This window comes from Arachis ipaensis, chromosome B07 (assembly GCF_000816755.2).
Source record: "Arachis ipaensis cultivar K30076 chromosome B07, Araip1.1, whole genome shotgun sequence".
Taxonomy (NCBI): Eukaryota; Viridiplantae; Streptophyta; class Magnoliopsida; order Fabales; family Fabaceae; genus Arachis; species Arachis ipaensis.
In genome coordinates, this window is record NC_029791.2 from 3,340,775 (window position 1) to 3,363,224 (window position 22,450).

General features: G+C 35.3%; 2 protein-coding genes across 2 annotated transcripts; both read left to right on the forward strand.

Moving 5' to 3' along the window:
• LOC107606512 (F-box protein At1g47340-like) lies at positions 5,300 to 6,385 on the forward strand. The gene has a single exon (XM_016308569.1). It carries the CDS (start codon positions 5,300 to 5,302, stop codon positions 6,383 to 6,385), a length of 1,086 nt encoding a protein of 361 aa, XP_016164055.1.
• Positions 8,580 to 11,536, forward strand: LOC107609811 (ras guanine nucleotide exchange factor N-like). The gene is made up of 4 exons (XM_016311843.2): positions 8,580 to 9,405; positions 9,532 to 9,618; positions 9,746 to 10,067; positions 10,332 to 11,536. Exons 1-4 carry the CDS (start codon positions 9,226 to 9,228, stop codon positions 11,399 to 11,401), a joined length of 1,659 nt encoding a protein of 552 aa, XP_016167329.1. The 5' UTR covers positions 8,580 to 9,225; the 3' UTR covers positions 11,402 to 11,536.

Here is a 22,450-nt window from a genome sequence, read left to right on the forward strand (position 1 = left end):
ATTACAAATGTTTATATATATATATATATTTGCTGATTTGAAAATAATAGTTGATTTGGCAAAAATTGAGTGATTGATTCTAATATTTTGCCAAGTAAGCGATGTTGCTGACATGGCATTAGTAGAAAGAAAAAAATGTTTTAAAAGTAATGTGGGTAAACTTAGGGATGGCAAAATTCCCCGAGACACGGGGATCCCTGCGGAGACTGCCCCGAATGGGGATCCGATTATGGGGAATTTTCCCCGCGGGGATGGGGATGGGGGACAAAATTCCCCCGAAGCAAGCGCGGGGACCCGAGCGGGGATCCCCGCCCCATCCCCGCTATTCCCCGAAATTTATGAATTCCTTGAATTATCCTTAATAGTTTATTTCTCATATATGTTTTTTAGTCATTTCTCACACACACATATATATAGAAACCCAAAACTCCTAATCTTTATTTGCATAACCTTTCTTCAATTCAGAGATCCCTAAAGTTGTCCATACTCCATCCAACCTCTCTGCAGCCACCCCTTGTCACCCTTCTCACCGCATCGTCACACCTCACCGTGCCATCACCCTTACCGCGTCGTAATTTCTATTTGCGATGTTCCTTTTCATAACTCTGCCGTCGTGTCCATTCTCCTCTCTGTTGCCGCGTCTCCCACCTCTTCCACTGCTTTGTCCTTTGACTCGTCGTTGCGTCCCCCCATTGTGTTATTTCGAAAGAAGTCACCATCGTGTCATTTAGACTTTTTGTATAAAATCTTGCAGTTTTTGTAAAAGATAGATACTTGCAGCTCTATTCATATGAAAATTAATAATAAGTTAGAACTATTATGTAGATGGGGAATGGGGTCCCCGCGGGGAATGGGGATGGGGAGCAAATCTGAAGGCGGGGATGGGGAGCAGGGAGGCATCCCCCGCCCCCGCCCTGCCCCATTGACATCCCTAGGTAAACTTATGTATCTACTTTTATATATTAAGAATAGAATAGATTTTAGTTAGAAAAATAATAATTTATATGAATAAGTGAATTAATAAAGGAGTTCTCATACAGAAATCAAATCAAAAGTCCACACTTGGGCGGCTTCACCTCTATGGGTAGCCCTTTCCTCTTGTGTGTCCTAACAGAATAACAGATCTAACGTGTGGCCTACACGTTAGGCTAGCAACACTCCTGCTAGCTGGAGTCTGAGTTAGATGCATTTAGGTTAACATCATAACCGCCGTTAACTACGATTTTCTAATATGAGCCTTCCAAACCAATTCAAAACATATAATTTCAAATACAACAAATATTTGCTCTTTCAAATATATAAGGTATCAAATCAAATCAAATCAGATAATACTTTCTCATCGAAAATCTTTTTCAATCATAAGAGATTTCAAATATATTTCACAATTTTTAAAGTAAACGAGTACGAACAAATACTTCAATGCCTCAAAAACAGATATTCAAGTAAAATCAAACATTTTGGAATAATGCAAAACTTCATCAAAAAAATATATATAGTCTCATGTATAGTTCCGAAAGTATAAACTTCATAAAATTGAATTATTTAATTTTAATAAATCAATTATTCTAATCAATTTAAAATCGTTCAAAGCAAATATAGCTATAATTCAAAGATCATAATAGATATATGTCAAAATAATTATAGATGCACAATCAAACAACTATAAATGTAAAGCCTACTCACAATATGGTCCTAAGGGACCGAAGAAGCCGAACCCGGAGTGCGAAATTAAAAGGTGAGGAAAGTTGAAGTAGAATGAAACGGAAGAGCACAGAATTTGGACCAAGGCAATGACAACAACTTCAATTCTCACGACAGCGACAATGACCGCAACACCAGGCAGTAATTTCAAATCGAATACAGAGACAAAGGCAAATAAAATTCTGGAAAATCCAAGGTAGAAAAATGAAATGGTGGCAGAGATAAGGTAAAAATAGAACAGACTAAGGGAATAAGTTAGACCAAAACAGTGACAACATAGTGTTGCCGGTGAGTTTGGAAGCTCCGGCATGTTTTCCGGCAATGGTAGCGCCGTTCCTGGCAACTAGAGGCGCGGCGACGAGTCTCCCTTTCCTCCGGCGAGTTCCTCCTCCCCCCTCTGTTCGTGTATAGTCATGTTTCTTTTTCTGCGAACTTTCTCTCTCTCTCTTTCTCTCTCCCGTTCGAGCTCCTCTTTCCGGAAACCCAACAGTGACAGCGGCGGCACAGCAGCTCGGCAACGGGGTCTTCATCGGAAAAGACGGATCGGCGGTGGAAAAAGCATGGAGGCGACGGATCTGGCGACGATGAGACTAACCGCATCCCTCTCTTCCTCGCGGGTCCTCCTCCCTCTCGGCGACCATGATGGCGGCACGGTGAAATGCTAACGGCAGTGACACTCCTCCAGCTTCCTTTAACTCGCAGACTCCCTCTTTCTCTTGGGTTGACATTGATGGCGACTTGGTAGTGGCAGAACTTCGGCGGCGAGGCGTGGAGGCAGCAGCCCCTTCTGCCGTTCTCTCTTTTTTTCTGCGTGGGTGTATTTGTGTATGGTGTGGGTTTTGAAAAGAAGCGGGGCTGTGGTTGATGAGGAAGAGTGGAAGTTGTTTAGTAATTTAGGGTTAGGGTTGGGTAGGAAGAAAAAGGGTAATGCAGGAATTTTGATAAAATTAAAGGGTAGGGTAGTAATAATAGAAAAAAGAAGCTTGGGACATTACATTCTACCCTCCTTACAAAAATTTTCGCCCTAAAAAATTGATACAGTGTACAAAATGTTACATGATTTTAGCCTTTTACCAAGCATGAGGAAGAAGTATAATCGGTACAAAAGGTTACAGGATAGGTTTGTTTTAAAAAGATGCAGTTGACATTCGTCTACTCTCGTTCCTTTGACAACTCAGATATACATAGAACTTTTCACTTCGTTCGTCAATCTCCTCAAAATACACTTTTACCTCATAATCTCCTTGATTTTGTTGTACATATCCATAGTAATAACCGCCGGTTTCATGTCAAATCTTAGGATTACAACCTTCCGAACTTCAGCATCAATAAGTTGTATCCTAAAGAGCTAACGTATAGCTTGCTAATCTAGGAATCACATGTTATACCAAAACAAGCTCGAGTTTACTCAGTAGGATTCAAAACTTAGAAAGAAAAAGCAAATAACACACTTGGTGTTCGCAAGAACGTGGAAGGACGTACAAGATCGCAATTAAGCGATGATGTACAAAAGAATGAAGTGTGCTAAAAAGAAAGTCAATTCGCATTTTAAGAAAGAAATCTGAATCAAGGAACTTTGATAGGAACAATATAAAAGAAGATGGAGTATCAGGTCGAAACAAGTTCAAGCTTGAATAAAAGAAATACAAAGTGCACAAAAGAAGGTAACCAAGTTCAAGGCAAATTTTTTTTGTTATGGAAGTAAAAGTGGTGATATACTTTAACATGGTAATTTTTTGTGTTTTTCAAAACTGTAGAAGTACACAAATCCCTGGCATCGATTTCTGTACTTAAAATTTTTTAATTTTTTTTTAACACAAATCCCTGGCACCGATTTGTGTACCCTACACAAATCCCTGGCACCGATTTCTGCTTCTCTAGTTAAACGATTCCACATTTAAGTATAACACTCAAACAATCCACATTTACGAAAAACACCACTACCACTCCAATATTAAAAATAAAAAATTTACATTTCAAGCATAAATACTATCACGTCAAACAAATTTAAATTGAAATAAAAGATGCAAAATTTATGAATTAGAATAATAGGGATCAGGGGCAAATGTTTTGTCAATTTGTCACTGGTATCTAGAAGTATTTTTGTTCATCATTTTAATTTTTTCATTATACAAAAATGACCAAAGTGAATACTACGTATAAATGAGACATAAGAAAAAAGTAACATACGAATAAAAAAGTGTTGTATTGTATGTATCACATTTATTAGAATTATTTGTTGAAATAATAATTCTATTTTATTTATTTATTTAATTTTTTTATTTTAAGACAATTTAATTAATTAATGTACTTACCTGTTTTTCAGGCACTACTACATGTCAGTATCCATCAACAAGGTGAACCACGTTTGCCAATATACCTACTTTTTTTTTTTCCTTAAAAAAAAAAAGAGAATAATTTTGGGGTCTAAAATTGAAATTGAAATTGCAGTACTAGTTCATCAGTATTGAACACCACAAACTCAATTGGTGCAAATGTGTTTGGTTCAGTTCCAGTGCCCACAAACCCTTATCCCTCTTCAGCTGCTGACACACTTTGGATGAGTATTTTTATTTTAATATAGCTGTCCTGTATTGTATGCTAATATATCATTTATTTATTATTAGATAGGATATGAGTTTTATTTATAAAATTTTTGCCCGTTGCTACAAGAAGACCATTCATAGGACATACATGGTAGATAAAGTGTAGAAAAATAAATTGTATGATGGACATTCATAGAGATTTAAAGTTGATACAGTATATATGTTTTCCGTTTAAAGAATGAAAGGCTTGCTAATGCATATGGAAGGCCTAGAACTGCGTTTCCGGATTTAAAGTAGAGAACAGACAACAATAGTGGGCTCTCTTTTAACACTGACTAAGTGCATGTTTGGGCGCCATTATTTTGTTAAAAAAAAGATCTTTTTCAATGAAAAAAAAGATTTTTTTTTATTTTTTAACGTGTTTGGCAAATTTCTAGTAGTAAAAGTATTAGTAAAATAAAAAAAAATCTTTTTTGAGAAGCTGTAATTTACATCTTTTTTTAAAAGATCTTTTTTCCTTAAAAAAAAAGATATTTTTCATGTAATAAATAAACAAAAAAGTACTTTTATATTGTTATACCCAAACATAATTGATAGATAAAAACCCACAATGAGGTGAAGCACCCCTCCTCCCCGTACGCGAGTCCAACACTTCCTTTGCTTCCATATTCAAATTAAATTTCCAACACTAGCAGCAACTAAATAAAATGATTTTTTTTAATTAATTCAACAATTTTAGAAATTAAATATCTAACAACTTAAATTTAAAAATTTTAAAAATAACCAGCTAAATAAATAATTTAATTTATAATTTATAAATAAAATTTTAAAAATTTCTAATAAAGATACCTAAACAAATAATTTCCAAATTCAATAAAGATAAATTCAATAAAGATAAAGATAAAGATTCACACCTAATACAATTTTATTCTTTTGGTAACTGATTTCACATTCGGTAGCATGCCTATAAATATCAGCAAACTTCACCCTTAGAAGCATCAACTTCACTTGCTTCAACCATGTCTTGTTTTGCCAGCCTTACGGTCGATATAATGATCGATATTTTTGTTAGACTTCCCATGAAATCTGTTCTGATTTGTAGATGTGTTTGTAAGGATTGGAACATATTAATTTCTGATCCAAACTTTGCCAAATTACTCTTTACTCGTACACTTCCTGCTACCATGATCCGACCCTTTCGGTCGAGAATCTTTCGCCTTGCTGAATATGACCCAATTGAATGGCATGAACGGAGAAACAATCCATGCTGCTGCAGGGTGTTTGACGTCCTGAATCATAGTAGTAGCAGCATAAAACTTGATCCTAAATTTGAGATTCCTCTACCTGGTCCTAAATCATTAAAGGGTAGAGAACTTTATATTGAAGTACTTCCTTGTAATGGTCTTTTTTACTTGAGTGGTCCAGAGTATAGAAACATTTCACTTGTTTGCAACCCAATAACAGGTGAGTTCATAAGACTTCCAAAAATCCCTCCAGTCCGGAAACACTGCAAGCAAATACATTGGGGTTTTGGTTTCCACCCAAAAACAAACCAATACAAGCTAGTGAGAATACATATCTTTGAAGATCATAGTATGGTTGTTGAAATGCACACAGTTGGAACATCGACATGGATAAATATTGAAATAGATTATCCCAAGAATTTGATAAATTTGTGTGAGATTGGTACTTATTTAAATGGGGCACTTCATTGGATTGGTTTAGATGTTGATGGAAATGTCTCGATATGGGCCTTCAATTTCGACACGGAGAAGTTTCAAACCTTCTCTATGGCACCCAGGGATCCAGGTACAAAACTCATCTTATTTGAATTCAGGGATTCTCTTTGCTTGATATATTTTAATAAGCTGCTTGGCACAATGTGGAGGATGGAAAGATATGGAGTTGGAGAATCTTGGACTCCTATTTTCCAGTATTCTGCAAGTTCCGACAGTACATTTCAATTACATGATTGCATTGCCTACCATGATCCTGAAAATCAAGAGTTTAGGATTTTGTTGACTACTCCTTGGTATGATGACCATTTTCAAATAGTTCACCATGTTCCTTCTCTCATTCCATTGAAGGATATTATCATCGGAGATAATGTTTTGGTGCAGAATATTTATTCACGATAATGTTCCTGCTCCATGTTTTATGTTTTGTTTCATTTATTCGAGTCAAATTTTGTTTGGTTTGCTTTTTTACCATTCAGTATGAACATAATTTTATTTTATAACATTTTAATCCATGAATATTTTTATGTATTGGATTACACACACTTTCCACCTTATTTCGTCATTCAATGTATATATTATATAAAATAAATTGAAAGTGTGTATCCGATGAATGAAACAAATTCGCAGACAATGGTGAATAGAGTCCAACATCTGGATGATTCTTAAGAGTTAAGAGCTAATTAAAAATAGTAATGTATATTTCTCTTTGGTTGACAACTAATTAAATAATAATCCATCATTAATTAAATTAAGTTTGGACTTTTGCACAAACAAAGATGGACATATTCAGAGAGAAGCTCAGATATTGAGATTTCATTATGCTTAATGTGGATTGTTAGATTAGTTAATTAAGAGCGTTTAAACTTTTTTCTGTAAAGTCTGATAATCTAGCACATTATTCTGCATGTAGTCACTCTGATTTTAGAACATTACATCATGGATGGCAAAATAATAAAATTTTGATTAGAAGCCATTTATCTTCCTATTCTACATATGTGTTGCCTTCAATTGGTTTCATCAGCTTGGAGTTTTTGTGATGGTACAATTGGGACTAAGGTTGTTTTAAAATGCCTCTGGACAAAAGACAAGTTAATTCTTGACTCCAACATAATGTAAGAGTTTATAATACACATTATATAAAAGTTGATAAAGATTTTTCCCATACTTAAAACATTGACGCTTCTTTCTTTAACCACTTAAGTAGTTGTCTGCATAATAATTTAACTGTGTTTTTGATCTTGCAATAGCAGCTGCATTTTGTAGCAGCTTCATTTTCTACATTGTTTTAAAACGATGTTAAATGAAAAATGAGGTTCAAAGACGGTGCTATGAACCATTTGGTGCTCCTTGTTTGGATAAATAAGTGAACTGGACTGAAAAATGAGGTTCAAGGATGTGTTTAGCCGTCTGAGAAGCTAGGTTTGATGAGTTGAAGCTAGTAACCTCCTTCATTTATCAGCTGCATATTCGAACTATAATCTTGCAAGAGTAGCATCTCTCTCCAGAAGTAAATAGACAACTAGAACTTACATGAAATGGAAGGGATCTCACCAATGTACTTGATGTTTTGCAAGCATGAAAACTGACAATTCATATGTTTGACTAATTGCTATCATCGCCCTGTACCCTCTTGCCCTGCACCCTCAGCAACTACTGTTCTTTTAAGTCTTTTCTCAATGAACTCCATGATAAAAGTGATTCTGGAATTCTCTGCTTGCAAGGGTTGCATACATGGCTATAAATCCATTCAAATACAGAATGATATAGAAAACAATGAACATAATAATAACAATGACATTCAAATAAGTGATGTTTCAGATATGAAATGAAACCAAGGCTGAATAGGGTGACTCACTTAACAACTGCATAAGAAGGATTAACGGTCTTAACTCAATTATGACAAAAATAAGCAGAAAGGCACCAATTTAATGAATAAGAGTGGCATGGAGAGAGGGAGTAACCATGATGATGGTGTTACTATGATAGCACTTAGCCCCAGAATTCGATTTTGCAATTGTTTAGGTGAGAGTGGTTGAAATCATTTAGAGATGAGTTGTGCAGAAAATGGAAAAATATGTTTGTATTGTGAATCAGAATTATTATGTGTCTCAAGTACAACATATATAAGCTATGCTAAATGAAAGGTGAGTCAGCTTGCTAACTCCAAGACTAGTCACAACAAAATAACTGATAACTAACTACATAACTTGCTCATCAACTACTAACATTTTCTGCGGTATTTGTTTGATCTGTTTCTTGGTTTTCTTGATTCTTATGCATATATACTCTATTATAATTAAATGGAGAAAAAGTGAGGAAAGAGTAGACCCAGATAAATCTCCTCAAATGCGGCCAAGATGGAACTTGTAGTTAAATACTACTTTTTTTTAATACATTATTGTATACATTTAGATACATCGATTGGCAAACTTTCCAAGAAACTGAAAACAGCTATAGACGTATGCAATCGCTTGAAGAACAAATAACAGCAGAAGAGAGCTTGAGAAAACAAAACAGATGCAACAACTCTATACTAATTTAAATATACCTCTATTATTATTGTACATGAAAGAAAGGTGTACATAAAAGTGATTCTTTTCATTTAAGCTAATCCAAAAGACTACAAGCTATTTATACATATGCTGCTGCACTATTATGCAGACCAATTGTACCCATCAAACATGGTTTCGTCCGATAAAAGTATCGAAACTCCAAATTTTTGTTGACTTCTTAATAAAATTCTCAAATTATTCCCGCCCTTTATCTTCAATCTCAATTTCAGTTTGAGTACTTTTATCATACTACGAAACCCATTAGGGTATAACATTAGTTTTTTTCTTTGACGAGTATTTTGTCAGTGTTCGTAAAGTTAATAGATACAAATGATTTTTTTTTTAAATTTTAATAGTTGATTTTATAATGGTCGATTTTAGCATATAATTAGCCAGACTGATTTTTAAATTAGAGAAAAAGGCATCAATAGGGGAGTGGAATAATTAAGGGGGCAAGGCTACGCACAATTTGTCTTTGACGGTGTAAAGGCAAGGAATAAAAAAAAAAGGCATTAGATTTGCTCTCACCCCTTTTTCTTCATTCCCTCCTTCATGACCCTTCTTTCCTTCTCTTTTTTGTTTTTTAATTTTCTCAACCTTAGCTTCTAAGTCTGCTCTCCTCCTTCTCCAATCTCTCCCTCAAATATTCTCTCTCCTTTCTTTGCATTCTTTCCCTTCCCTTCTTCAATGGCAAGTGCAAGTGCAATCCACACCAAACACCAAAAACTAGCACCAGAAAAAAACCAAGATGACCCCAACAACAAGTTCTGTTACCATTTTCTCTACAAAGCAGCCTTAGTTGCAATCTTCTTCGTTATCCTTCCTATGTTTCCTTCACAAGCTCCTGACTTCATCAACCAATCTCTGGTAATCACCTTTGTTGCACTAAATATTCATGTTTTTCATATATGCCACACTGTTATCTATCTTATCCTTCGTGTTCATATGTCTTATTTGGCACTCAGAATCGGTATTTGTATATGTGCAACGTAGGTAACAAGAAACTGGGAACTCCTTCACATACTGTTTGTTGGTATTGCAATCTCTTATGGCCTCTTCAGCCGTAAAAATGATGAGAAGGTGGAGACAATGGAACCGTATTTGTATATGTGCAACGTAGGTAACAAGAAACTGGGAACTCCTTCACATACTGTTTGTTGGTATTGCAATCTCTTATGGCCTCTTCAGCCGTAAAAATGATGAGAAGGTGGAGAAAGAGAACAATGGAACCAAGTTCGATAACGCGCAGACGCTTGTTTCGAGGTTCCTTCAGGTGTCTTCGTTCTTCGAGGACGAAGCTGAAATAACCCCTTCTTCTTCTTCTTCTTCTGATGAAAGCTCCACCACCGCCGCCACCACTACTAGCAGCAACAAAGTGCAAACTTGGAACAATCAACACTACAGGAAGGAGCCTGTGGTGGTTGTGGCAAATCAGCAACAACCAGCACAACATCGCTCTAATTTCGAAAACAAGGGTGGTGGCAGTGGCAGTGGCAGCTTAGCAAGTGGTGAAGGCTCGAGAATTATTGGTGAGAAGCTATGATAAAAAAAAAAAGAATTCATTTCTGAAACTCAAAAGAGGCGAAAACAAAGACACGAACTTGTTTCCGGATTTTTTTTACCTTCTTAAATTTGTGATTTTTCCTTGGCTTCCCTCGTACAGTAGAATTATTGTATTTGAAGAAAATCTCATGCCTTAAACTGTTCAAGCTGTGATGTTGATGGTGTGATTATTCCTTAGCTTCGTTTCTACAGTAGAATTATTGTATTTAATAATAATATTAACTTTGTAGGTGAGAAGCCTCTGTTTCTGCCGGTTCGAAGCTTGAAGTCTCGATTATGTGATGATCCACATGTTGATGATGCTGATGAAATTGCTAAACCTGTTAATGGAACAACAACAAGCTCTGTGTGTCTTAATAGATCAAATTCTAATAACAACAAGACAATAGGATCCAAAAGATTGTCACCCAGTAATTCAATGAAGACTAGAAATGGTGAACTTGAAGGTCCCGGTAGTCCAAGAATTGAGGAAAACATGAAGGACAGTAATGTTGTGCTTCCATCTCCAATTCCATGGAGATCAAGGTCAGGGAAAGGAATTGAAATCCCAACAGCTCAGTATCCTTCTTCAATGGAGGAATCTGAGTTCAACAAGGTGGAATCAAGATCAGTGATGAGGTCCCAAACTTATTCACGCTCATCAAGAACAAGTCCCATTTCATCTGCAGAGTCAGTTGCAAAGAACTCTGAGAAGGTGATGAGGAAGGTGGTGTTCTGCAAGTCTTGTCCTCCTCCGCCGCCTCCACCGCCGCCCATGTTCCAGAAATCAGTCTCTATGAAACCATTCAGGTACGGTTCTTCATTCAATGGAAGTGGTCGTTCCTTTGATAAGGAATTGAAGAGGAGCTTCACAAGTGAAGGGAGAAGAACTTTTATTGCTGATAATAATAATAAGAATAAAATCAAGAACAAATTCATGCGAGAGGCAAAAGCTCCAACAATGGAATTAGCAGAGGAAGAAGAAGAGGAGAAAGAAGAAAGCTTCCTAGACAAGGGGATGATGGAAAATGATCATTATGATGACGAGGACGATGAGGATGATGAGTCCTCAGAATATGAAGATGAAGATGTTGGTAGAGAAGCAAGGATGATGCAGAAAGAGAAAGTGGAAAATCTAGCACCACATGTTGAAGAAGCTTCAAAGACTGAAGAAGAGGAAGAAGAAGAAAGTGCAGCACCTTCTTGTGACGTAGATAAGAAAGCTGATGAGTTCATAGCCAAGTTTAGGGAGCAAATAAGGCTTCAGAGAATCGAGTCCATCAAGAGGAGTACAAGGACTACTAGGAAATCTTCAAGGTAAAGTTAAAAAAATATCTTGAAGATCCTTATTATATAATGAGTTATCAGATATCAGATGTTAGTAAAAAGAGTGGATGTTTTGTTTCCACAGTTTTATTAAGCTTGTAATTTAATTTGGATCTGGATTCTTCTCCTATTTACCAACTCCCACAAAATTTTGGACTCAAAACCGACCTCTAAATGAGTAGAAAAAAATTATCTCATATTTGAGATATAACTCGTTGGCTCATTTATGTTTATTTCTAATTAAAAACAACAATAAAATAATTTTTTTATTAATCGTGACCTTTATAAATATTTTATTAATATGAATCAGCAAGTTTTTTTGTTCTCTTTTTGTAAAAATTAGAAAAAAATCGTGTCTTAATTCAATTAATTTATTTGATGCCAATCGATTACTAAAAACAAGTGGTGTCAAAAAATCGATTGTAAGTATAACACAATTGATTGAATTTTCTTGTTCAATCGATTAAAAGTACAATACATTAAATTTTGCAGAATTTTTTTTATTCAATCCATTGAAAGTGTAACACATCGTACAATTAATTAAAAATATAACACAATAGAAAAACATGAGTATACTTCTTTAGTTATTTTTTTATGACTTTTTAAATAGATATTTTTTACTTTTTGGCTCTAAAAATTTTCTCAGTTTTATGCATAATTATAAAAATCGAACCAAACCGACCGGTTCGAACAAAAAATTGATAAACCAAATTTTAATCCAGTTCAATTTATTTTTTAGACTATTTAAAAAAAAACAATATGAACCTATAAAAACCGAATCAAACCGATCAAAATTGACAAGAACCGGTACAAACTGGTCTAACCGAATTGGTCTATTTTCACTTGCCACTTGCCAAATATTAATTATATACCATTAAGAATCTCTTAGCAAAAGCAGCTTCCACTTGCCACTCAACCTTTGCGCTTCCTATTATTATATGTGACAAATATTAATTATATAGTATACATAAATATATAATTTAATTTAATTTTTGTTTTTTTTATTTTTTAAATTAATTATATTTTAATTATATACCATTATTAATATAAATATAAATTTCACTAAAAATTTATTAAAATGAATAAATATACTTAATTTTTTTTTTTTAAATTTTTACCCAAAAAAATCAATTCAAACCGACACTAAGTACCAAACTTTAGAATAAAAGTAATGTGATTAAGTGTAATTTACTTATATGTGATTAAAAAATAATTGAATACTATGTACGGTAAAAAAATTGATATTGTTGAAGGATAAAATTAAAATTTATTTCTATGTATCATTTTTTGTCTCCAACATTTTCGTCCTATTTAAGTCCCTAACGTTTCAAAATCGTCTCAATTTTGTCCCGCCGTCAATTCCGTTAATGAATCCCTAACAGCAGGACAACATTGAGTCGATTTTGAAATACTAGAGACTTAAACAGGACAATTGAAACGTTAGGGACAACTTTAAAACTTACTCTGGTCCAAACGTTGGGACAAAAACGAGACTTTACTCTTATTTTTAATAGGTATAAAATTTAATTAAAATCTAATTCTTTCTCCTCTCTTTTCATACTCAATACTCATTCTTATATTTATTATAAAACAATATCTACTTCACACATTTTCGTTATCTTCTCTCACATAACTTCATACCTCTTTTCCTTTCTCTCTCTCTCCATTCTTGCTAATTTTTTGCACAACTAAAATTTAGTTGATGGCCATATATATGAATAAAATTAAATATTAAAAAAATAAAGAAAAGAGGAAAGCATTTGAACTTTTTATTTTTAATATTAGAGTGGTAGTGGTGTTTTTTTTAAATGTGGATTGTTGGGGTGTTATATTCAAATGTAGAATCATTTAACTAGAGAAGCAAAAATCGGACCCATCGATTTGTAGAGGTACAAAAATTGGACCGTCCAATTTCTGAGAGGTACACAAATCTAAAAATTTTAAGTACAGAAATCGGACCCAGAAATTTATGTACTTTTCACAATTTTAAAAAACACCCAAAATTACAATGTTAAAATATATCACCACTTTTAAGGTATATCACCACTTTTACTTCTATAAAAAAAAAAAAACATTTTGTTAAGAAACTTTGTATAGTGTCATGCATTGCATGGCGAAGATAGTGTTTGGTGACCTAAAAGCTAAAACTGAAAGCAACATGCCAATCATGTCGGCGCCCGCACTCTTCTCCACCGTCAGCGCCGCCACGGCCATTGCCACAACCTTGTTCTTAATCTGCAAGTCTCGTCTCATGCACGAAAAGAACCTCACAACACACCATCGCCAACCACCCAAACGCAATCCCGAACAACCCAAACACGATCCACGAGGCAAGATGCTATTCGTTTCCCAAATCGGAACTTCAAAAGCCCTAGCGACGCGCCTCTGTGATTTGTTAGAGTCGGAAGGCGTCGTTTTGGACCTCGTAGATGCCCGGAATTACGAGCCCGAAGCCCTACCCAAGGAGAACCTCGTCGTCCTCGTTGCTTCAACTTCGGAACTTTGGAACCTACCTCCCGCACGGAATTTCTCTTCCAAGCCCGACCTACCTTGGGGAGCAAGGTTCTTCGTCCATTGGATCCAGAAAAAAGCGAACGCCTTTAAGGTTGGAGCGTTTGTTGTGAATGCTTGCAGTTTCAGTGCCTTTGTGGTGGGCAGAGAGGTTACTGAAGGTGGGAAGAATTTGATGGCTAAGGCGGCGAATGAGATTAGGGGTTTGGGGCACACTGCTGAATGGAATGCGGATTTTGACAGCTGGTGGGGAAGTGTTGTTGCGGTTTTGCAAGGTGCTGTTTTGGGAATATGCGGGGAATCTGAACCTGAGGTCTGTTTCTGCATCCTCTTATCCTTATATAACTATGGCCTTTCTATTTATTATCATCACATTGCAGAGCTCTGTATTTAATAGTTAATTGTTTCCCTAATTCCAGGATGTTGGTTCTTCTGATCTAAAGCTATCCATGGCACAGCGTTTATATATGTTGGTGAAAAATCAGGATGTTGTAACAAACCAAACCGAGCCTTGTGTGAGCTTCTCTAGTACCACCAGGCACAGGATGTTAACTATCACCGATGACAACTTTATGAAGAATGGCACTGTTGAACTTGAACAAGTATGTCATATACCTGCCCAATGGCCTCTTAGAGATGATCTATTGATCGACAACGGTGTGTTACCAAATTTTCGAGGATTTTGTTCTGTTGGTGGCTGCTTTTACTTTGCTGGTAATGCGCGTAGTCTTTTAACACATAACGTGAGTGACGATCGGTACTACTCAAAGCTGTGGTGCCTTAAGTATGAGGATTCTACTTGGGTTTGGAGTCTATGTGGAACCATGTTCTGCTCCCAATTAAGTCCCTTAGTAGTCCCATACGATGGCAAATTGTGCATGTTTTGGGGTGACTATCAAATTGCAAATTGGGTTGAGATCTATAGCCTAAAATCAGGTCTATGGGAAAAAAGGGAAGTGCCCGATAGTGCTCTCTTCTCACATCACCCGTTGCCTAGCTCGTACTTTCTGTGGGAGGACAGCACCAAGAGTCCCAAGAAGACCCTCATTGTATTGTATTCTTTTCATGATAATCATCAGTTGCTCATCTCATATGATGTCAAGGCTAACAGATGGGAAAAAGTTGAGTGCAATTTTCCGCCAGTTCCTAGATATTGTCCTAGAAGATTAGTTCGTTTGGGATGTAGCCATTATCTTCTGATTGTAGACTTCGCTCCAACGTGGTATATTTATGACTTGTCTGAGAAGAAGCTTATGGCAATAGTGCACGTGGATGGTTTGGAGGAGGAGGATGTGCGGGTAAGAAATATTTTTTGTTGCCAACACAGTAGCAAAGAAAGTTTGATTTATATATTCCCGGAACACGAGGAAGAGGAAGAATTTCCTGAGTTTGTTTCTTATGCCAGAGTCAGGCTCCAACTCCAAACTTTTTCTGCCAACATTGAATCCAAGGGTTATCTTAGAGTTGGTCCTTATTACCATTACCGTATGTGAGTATGCGCTTCTCTTTAAACTTGTTTCACCCTATCCATTGATTGAGCTTTGATATTTACTTGTTTAACTCGGTGGACAGATTTGCTGCTGGAGATGAAGGCAATAAAGAGAAGACTGTAGTTTAGTATACGGGTGTGGTGGATATTAGGAATTAGAATTTGAGCATGAATGACAAGTAGCCAAAGAAAGAAGTGATGGATAGCAAAGTGATATGAAAGCTGTAGCCACCTTGAATCCAACTTTGTTGCCAAGACATGCATGCCAATCTGCCTTTCTATTGTACAGAAATATTTTGTAAGCTATGTATTTACCTCTGGCCTGAAACACAGGACTCAACATCTCCCAAGTCTAAGTGCAATTCAGATGTATATACTCTTTTATCATGATTTTGAGATATTAGAATCTTCAACTTTCGTTAAGTACTAATGTGACTTGTATCATATCGAGCACAAGATATTATCTCCTTACAGATCATACTACTATCATTTTGCCAGATTTATTAGTTAGAGTTTATATCTTATTTAATATAAAATACCATAATAATTATGTTCAAATAAAATTATTTATTTATTTTTATTATATAAAAAAAAGTTAATAGTAAATTTTTGTTAGATAAATTTAATATAAATAATTATGTTATTAGAATTTATTATTTTTAGCTATCAGTTGCTCGTCAATGTTTAAAAGTATAAGATAAAGTATGTTGTTAAATTATAAAACTGACTAAAAATAATAAATTCTGATCGTCCCTAGCATTTATTTTTTATTTTGTCATGTCAAATATTTTAAAGTCCTTTAGCAGGAGTCGAAGCACCACTAAAACCTATTACTAAAATATTAGTTGGGATTAAATCATCAGGATGCTTGCTTACCTTCATCAGCATCCTCTCGGGTAAGAGGCTTATAGCTGCCCCTCCATCGATCAGGATTTTGTAAATTTTTATCCCACTCATAGTTGCAGTAATATGCAATGGGCGCAAATGAGATTTTTGTTTTTCAGAAGCCCTTCGAAAATAATCGGGTTCATCCTCATATCGAATGAATGAAAAGGTTTCTTCATCGTCCACATCATAATCCTCTATAAGATTTCCTTCATATTCCCCCAGATATTCAGTTGGGATAATTGAGATGGTACCGACCATTTCATCACATCCTTCTTTGAAGTAATTTTTCGTCCAGATAAGCACCCTTATCTTTATCAGCGATTGGAACACTAACGACTGCTTTTCCTTTATCCAATTTCACAGGGGAAGTAACTCCCTTCGGATTTGTCTCTCCATCAGTCGAAAAGACTATTTGAGAGAACACAGATGGTGTTGCCCCCTTGCCGTTGTCAGCAAGAGATATCTTAGGTGGCTGTTGTCCTTTTTGGCCTTTGCCTCGTGGGTACCTCCTAGCTTGGCCATGGAAATATGAAAATCGACCTCGAGGAGGACCTCTATGCCCCAACTATGGGGTACGCTTGTAATGAGCAACCCTATTCTGGAACTCTCGGCAGTTTCAAATCCATTGTATGCCAATGGCTTGAGAACGGTTGGTAGGCGCAATAGGATTTTTCTGAGGACCTCCAGAACTTTACCCTTTCATTCGTTGAATAGGTTGTTTCTGACGGGCTTGTTTTTCCCTATGATCCAATTCCTTCTTCATTCTTTCCTTCTCAAAAATTGCTGCAGCTTCAGCATCGAAAACTACATTGCATCAAGGACATAGAGATACGTCCCGATCTTTTAACTTCTGCTGCACCAAAAAATCCAACAACCCATCTCCTACTCCAGGGTATACAGATTGGACATCTGATTCAAAATTTCCTAGAGATATATCAAAGTCATAAGACATTCCAACCATGTTTACACCAAAATATGGTTCAGCAAAACTAGCTTCAGTATCGAAAGGATCAGAATCAACTTTCATTTCCTTTTTACTATCATCGAATTTCAACCTCCCTTCCATGATGGCCTCTTGAATTAAATCCTTGAAACGAACGCAATTGTTAGTCGAATGACTAGTTACTTGGTGGAAGTTACAATAAAATTTCCCTTTTAAATCTTTCGCTGAAAGCAAAGTTCTGCCTTCCAACAAAACTAATTGTTTATCTTTAAGCAACACATCGAAAATCTGATCAGATTTTGAAATATTAAAACTATATCTCTTTCCACTTTTCAATTTTGAAACATTTGACTTTTCATTGTCAGGGATTTTCTTAAGTAAAGAACAAACATAAGGATGACCGTTCTTAAGTTCAGCCAAATCAACTTCTGCCTCTAAATCGGATTCCTCATCAGAGGATTCCATGGCTACATAAGCAACTTTCTCTTTTGAGAAAAAGATTTACTCTTCAATCTCCTTTCATTCTTATATTTCTCCTTTTCTTTTTTTTCAGAATTTCTACCTAACGAACTCTTTCAGCCAAATTGGCCAAATTAGGAATATGCACATTGAGTAATTTTCAACGCATATAAAATTCTAATCCCATAGCTGCTATCTTCACTACTTCACTTTTAGGAAGTGACACATAACAACGACTTCTAGCATTTTTGAAATGAATCATATAATCATCAATGGTTTCACCATCTTCTCGTTTCAAAGCCACCAGGTCAGTAACTGCCACATTCAATTCTCCCCGATAAAATAGGGCATGAAAAGTAGTTTCTAACTGAGCCCATGTTGTTATCGAATTTGGTCTAAGATTCAAAAACCAAGTAAACACATTCCTCGTTAATGAGGAAGGAAAAACTTCATTTTCAAACTTTCATCATTGGCCGAATTTCTAATCTCGACCAAATATCGAGCAACATGTTCAATAGTTGACTCTCCAACTTCTCCTGCGAACTTTATAATTATTTTAGGATTTTTCATTCCTCTTGACACTTCATCCATTTGAACATTCTGAGGAAAAGCTGACACAAAGTGGGATCGATTCATGAATCCTATACTGAATCCAACCCTATTTAAAACATCTTAGCTTCCACAATTCTAGAAGTGCATCAAAGACCCTCAAATTAGATAAAATTAGAGGAAAAGACTGAAAAGACAACAAATAAATAAAAGATTTTGAAAATAAAAAGAAAATGACTGGAATTGAAATGGTTTGCATTGAATTTAAATAAAGTAATAAAATGCCTTTGATTGGATCAAAGGACTTTGAATTCGAAAATAAAAATACTGGAAATGTAAATTGGACAAGAATGTTAAATTTTGCTTGAAAGATAAATTTGCAAGAAAGGTAAAGTTTGCAGAAAAATGTAAATGAAAAGTAAAACAAGTGGAAGGAACCCTACAGAGAATTAACTCGAGGCAGACTCAGTAAATCGCTGGGGATGTGTGAGTGTGTGTGAGCAATTTCTGAAGCAAAGTTCATACTTTGAACGTCTTCTTTTATCTCTTTGTTGCAACAAAACCCTATAGTTCCGAATTCGGGGTGGATATCTTTTCGAGCTGTACAGGGTCGGAAGGCTTTTTCTATCTTTGATGATTCTTTCCACAATTTTAAAAATCACTTTTTAAGGTCCTGGGTGCTGTGAGTGTCCGACCTTTCTTCTTGTCCGAGAATCAAGAACCCTCGTTTTCCTTATACTGGCAAGATACCGTTAATATCGTTAGGCATGATCTAGCCGATTTAGATGACTTAGAGAGGAGTGTTGATTTTGTTTTGGGTACATAGGATGAAGCTCTCCATTTGGACACAAAAAGATATTTAGGACATCCCAGCCTTCTGAAGTCGGACCTCGGTAGTTCTCCTTCCTTTACTTACTGAATTCTTTTTATTTTACAGTTGTTATTTTTTACTGCGTCCTATTTTGTTTTCAGAAAGTATGGCTCTAAAATCAGCTATGAAATATTTTCGGAATACCAAGAAGTCAATTGTTGCCAAGAATCTCCAGCAACAAAAGGAGGCCGGGGCTAGGTCCTTGGTCCGATCTTCCCCGAGGAAGAAATCGGGGTCGGGTCCCTCTGAGGAGAAGGTCATCATTCTTACCCCTCTTTCCAAGCTTATTCCATCTGAGCCTTCCCCTGAATCTCCTTCTTCCACTGAACCCCCCTTCAAGAAGCAGAAGGTGGATGATGAAGAGAGCATTTATTCAAGGAGCTTCGATGCCCTAACTTGGGGTGAGAAGAACGTGCTCCCTTACCACCACCTAATCATGGACGATGTTGTCATTCAGAACCACCTACAGCCTTTGGCCCGTGGAGGGCTTCGAACAGTTGGGATGTGTGCTACTTTGGCTAGAGAGTTGAGGAGCTCTCCTATACAGGCCACAACTAGTGCTCTTATGGCTACTCGAGCTGATGTAAAGAGGGTGAACGAGCTGAAAAAGGACTTGGAGCAGGAACAGGAGACCTTGAAGTCCGACCTTGAAAGAGCTCGGAAAAGAGCTAATAAGTCGGAGGCTGCTGCTGCTTTTGCCGAGGAAAAGGCCAAGAAATTTTAGAAAAGCTTCACTCGTGTATTTGGGGAGAGAATGGCACGGGAGGAGGAGTTGGGAAAACTGAAGGAGCAGTTTGCTGAGTCCTAGGAGTTGGCCGCTCTGGGAATGAACGAGATGCTTGACAACTTGGAAGCTCAGGTTAAGGTCTTGGTTCCCGAGCTTGACCTTTCCCTCTTCAGCGTAGACAATATAGTGGTGGACGGGAAGATAGTCCCTGCACTCGAGTCGGACGAAGAGGAGGAGCCTCCTCAGAATCTGAAGACTTCGGGACCTCAGGTCAGTCATACTTCCACCTCGGGAGCCTAACCCAAAGCTTCTGTTGTGGAGGCCTCTTCTTCTGCTCCTGAGAATATTTCGGCTGTGTCAGTTTTTATGCATCCTCACACTCCTTCAGCTGGGGGCAAAGACGTTGTGACTGGCGAGGCTCTCAAATCCTCTAATGGGTGAGAAGTCTTGAACTTTTTTAAATTCCTTTGTTATCTTTTGTTTTTCATAATATCCCGACCTGCAGGCTTTGATGATACTTTAGTTTTTTGTATTAGTTTAATAGTTTTTTGAACACTTTAACTTTGTTTAGTTGTTTTGACAACTTTTAGCAAGTAATGTTCAAAATTTATTTTCTATCATGGAGCATCTGCTTTAGAGAACGGCTTTTGCATAGCCGGATATCCTTTATTTGAGGTCACTTTGTACAAGTTGTTTGTATAACTTCTTACATTAACTTGTATCTCGTCGCTTCATCTTGTCGTCCACTTTAGGTCGGACAATGATTTTTTGCGGTTTGTCGAGTTTAAATTAATGCGTTTAAGATAGGAAACCTTTAAAAAAGTAAATAAAATAAGAATTTTTATTGATATTCCTTTACAAATTCCTTTATTATATTTGAAATTCTTAGAAGCTGCCCTAAAATCTAAAAACATTGAGTTATTGATAACTAACCCTGACCCATACTATCAATTAACTTGGAACTTTTCTTCCTCACTGGTTCATGTGGATTAAAAAAAAAAATCAACACACACTAAGAAAAAAAGGACCTAAAAAAAGTTTATTTAAATTGAAAACCACAAACAAAAGAGATTAGTTTTCTGGTTAGGTTACCCTAAAATAAAAAGCAAAACAGTAGTAGTTCATTTATGTTGAAAGCAGGAACTTAATTAGTACCTGAAATTCAATTGCTTTCAAAATTGTCTTGACGATGATTGAGGAGATGTAGTTATGTTATGCCGTCAACAATGGAAGGAGCTGAAATAGAAAGAACAAATCGAAGGAACAAAATTATTAAGATAAAAAAAAATTAAAAAGACGGAAAGAATCATGGCTAGGAATCAACAAGATACGGATGATATGAAAGTAGCGGTAAAAGGATAAAAAACAAAATCCAAGATTTAAATTAAGAACAAGATTTTGATTGCTAATTAATTAAAAAAACACATGTCAATCAAATTAAGAAGCTATATCATGGGTGCATCAATGTCAATAATAAGCTTGAGAAGATGAAAGAAAGAAGACTCGATAAATAAATAAATAAATTATGGATAATTAAGAAACAACATCTAGCAATTCATTGGTTAATAAAACTTGACAAATTAATCTTTAACATACTAAATTAGGGTATGTCTAAAACGAACTCAACTATTATGTGCTTATTGAATGAGCCACATTTATAAAGGCTGTTAGATTTTATTAGATGAAAATTAAAGGCTAATATAAAATAAGAACATTGATGGACTCTAATAAATATAGAATATCCTAGTACATAAATAAATACTTTAAATGGTAATACTTTAATATTTTTATGTTAGTTATAGTTTAAAATATTATTTTAATATAATTTTTTAATATTATAAAATTTTTTTGCAATAATTAATTTTAATAAATAAAAAATATTCATATATTTTATATTTAATTATTTAAGAATAAAAGATTTTGTTGCCGTTTAAAGTATTGTGTATTAAAATATTACCATTTAAAACATTTATTTATGTACTAAGATATTTTATATTTATTAGAGTCCATCAATACTCTTGTTTTATATTAGCCTTTGATTTTTATCTAATAAAATCTAATGGCCTATATAAATGTGGCTCATTCAATAAGTACATAATGGTTGAGCTCGTTTTAGACATACCCACTAAATTAAAGAATATCATAAAAAAAAATTTCGATATATCATATATAAGAGAAATCAAGAAAATTGGAGTAAAGATTAATAGGAAAAACAAACTAGCGCAAAAATTGAAGGTAACTAAAATAAAATATTAAAGTTGATCTTGATGATGAATTAAATAAAGAACATAATGAACTAACCATAGTTTTCTTAATCAAACAAACAAACATTACATGCTGAATTTCTTTACTGACATAAGAATGTGATGGTTAATTACCTTGGCTTAATATATATTTGAAGAGGAAAAAAAAAGTAAAATGTGAAGCGAAAAAGGTTTAAGAAAGAAGTTAAAAAGTGTGAATTTTAAAAAGAGAAAAGACTAAAGAGAATAGAATTAAAAATGATTATTAATTAATAAAATTAATAAAACTATATTAATTTGTTAAATATTTTGTTTTATCAATTTAAATAATATAAATTTAATTTATCCTGTATAACAAAAAATA

Bases quoted from the DNA above. Each gene is read 5' to 3' on its own strand.
- LOC107606512 (XM_016308569.1), top strand. From the start codon at position 5,300: ATGATCGATATTTTTGTTAGACTTCCCATGAAATCTGTTCTGATTTGT.
- LOC107609811 (XM_016311843.2), top strand. From the start codon at position 9,226: ATGGCAAGTGCAAGTGCAATCCACACCAAACACCAAAAACTAGCACCA. The intron at 9,406-9,531 runs GTAATCACCTTT...TGTGCAACGTAG, and splicing joins ACTTCATCAACCAATCTCTG to GTAACAAGAAACTGGGAACT. The intron at 9,619-9,745 runs GTGGAGACAATG...AATGATGAGAAG, and splicing joins GCCGTAAAAATGATGAGAAG to GTGGAGAAAGAGAACAATGG.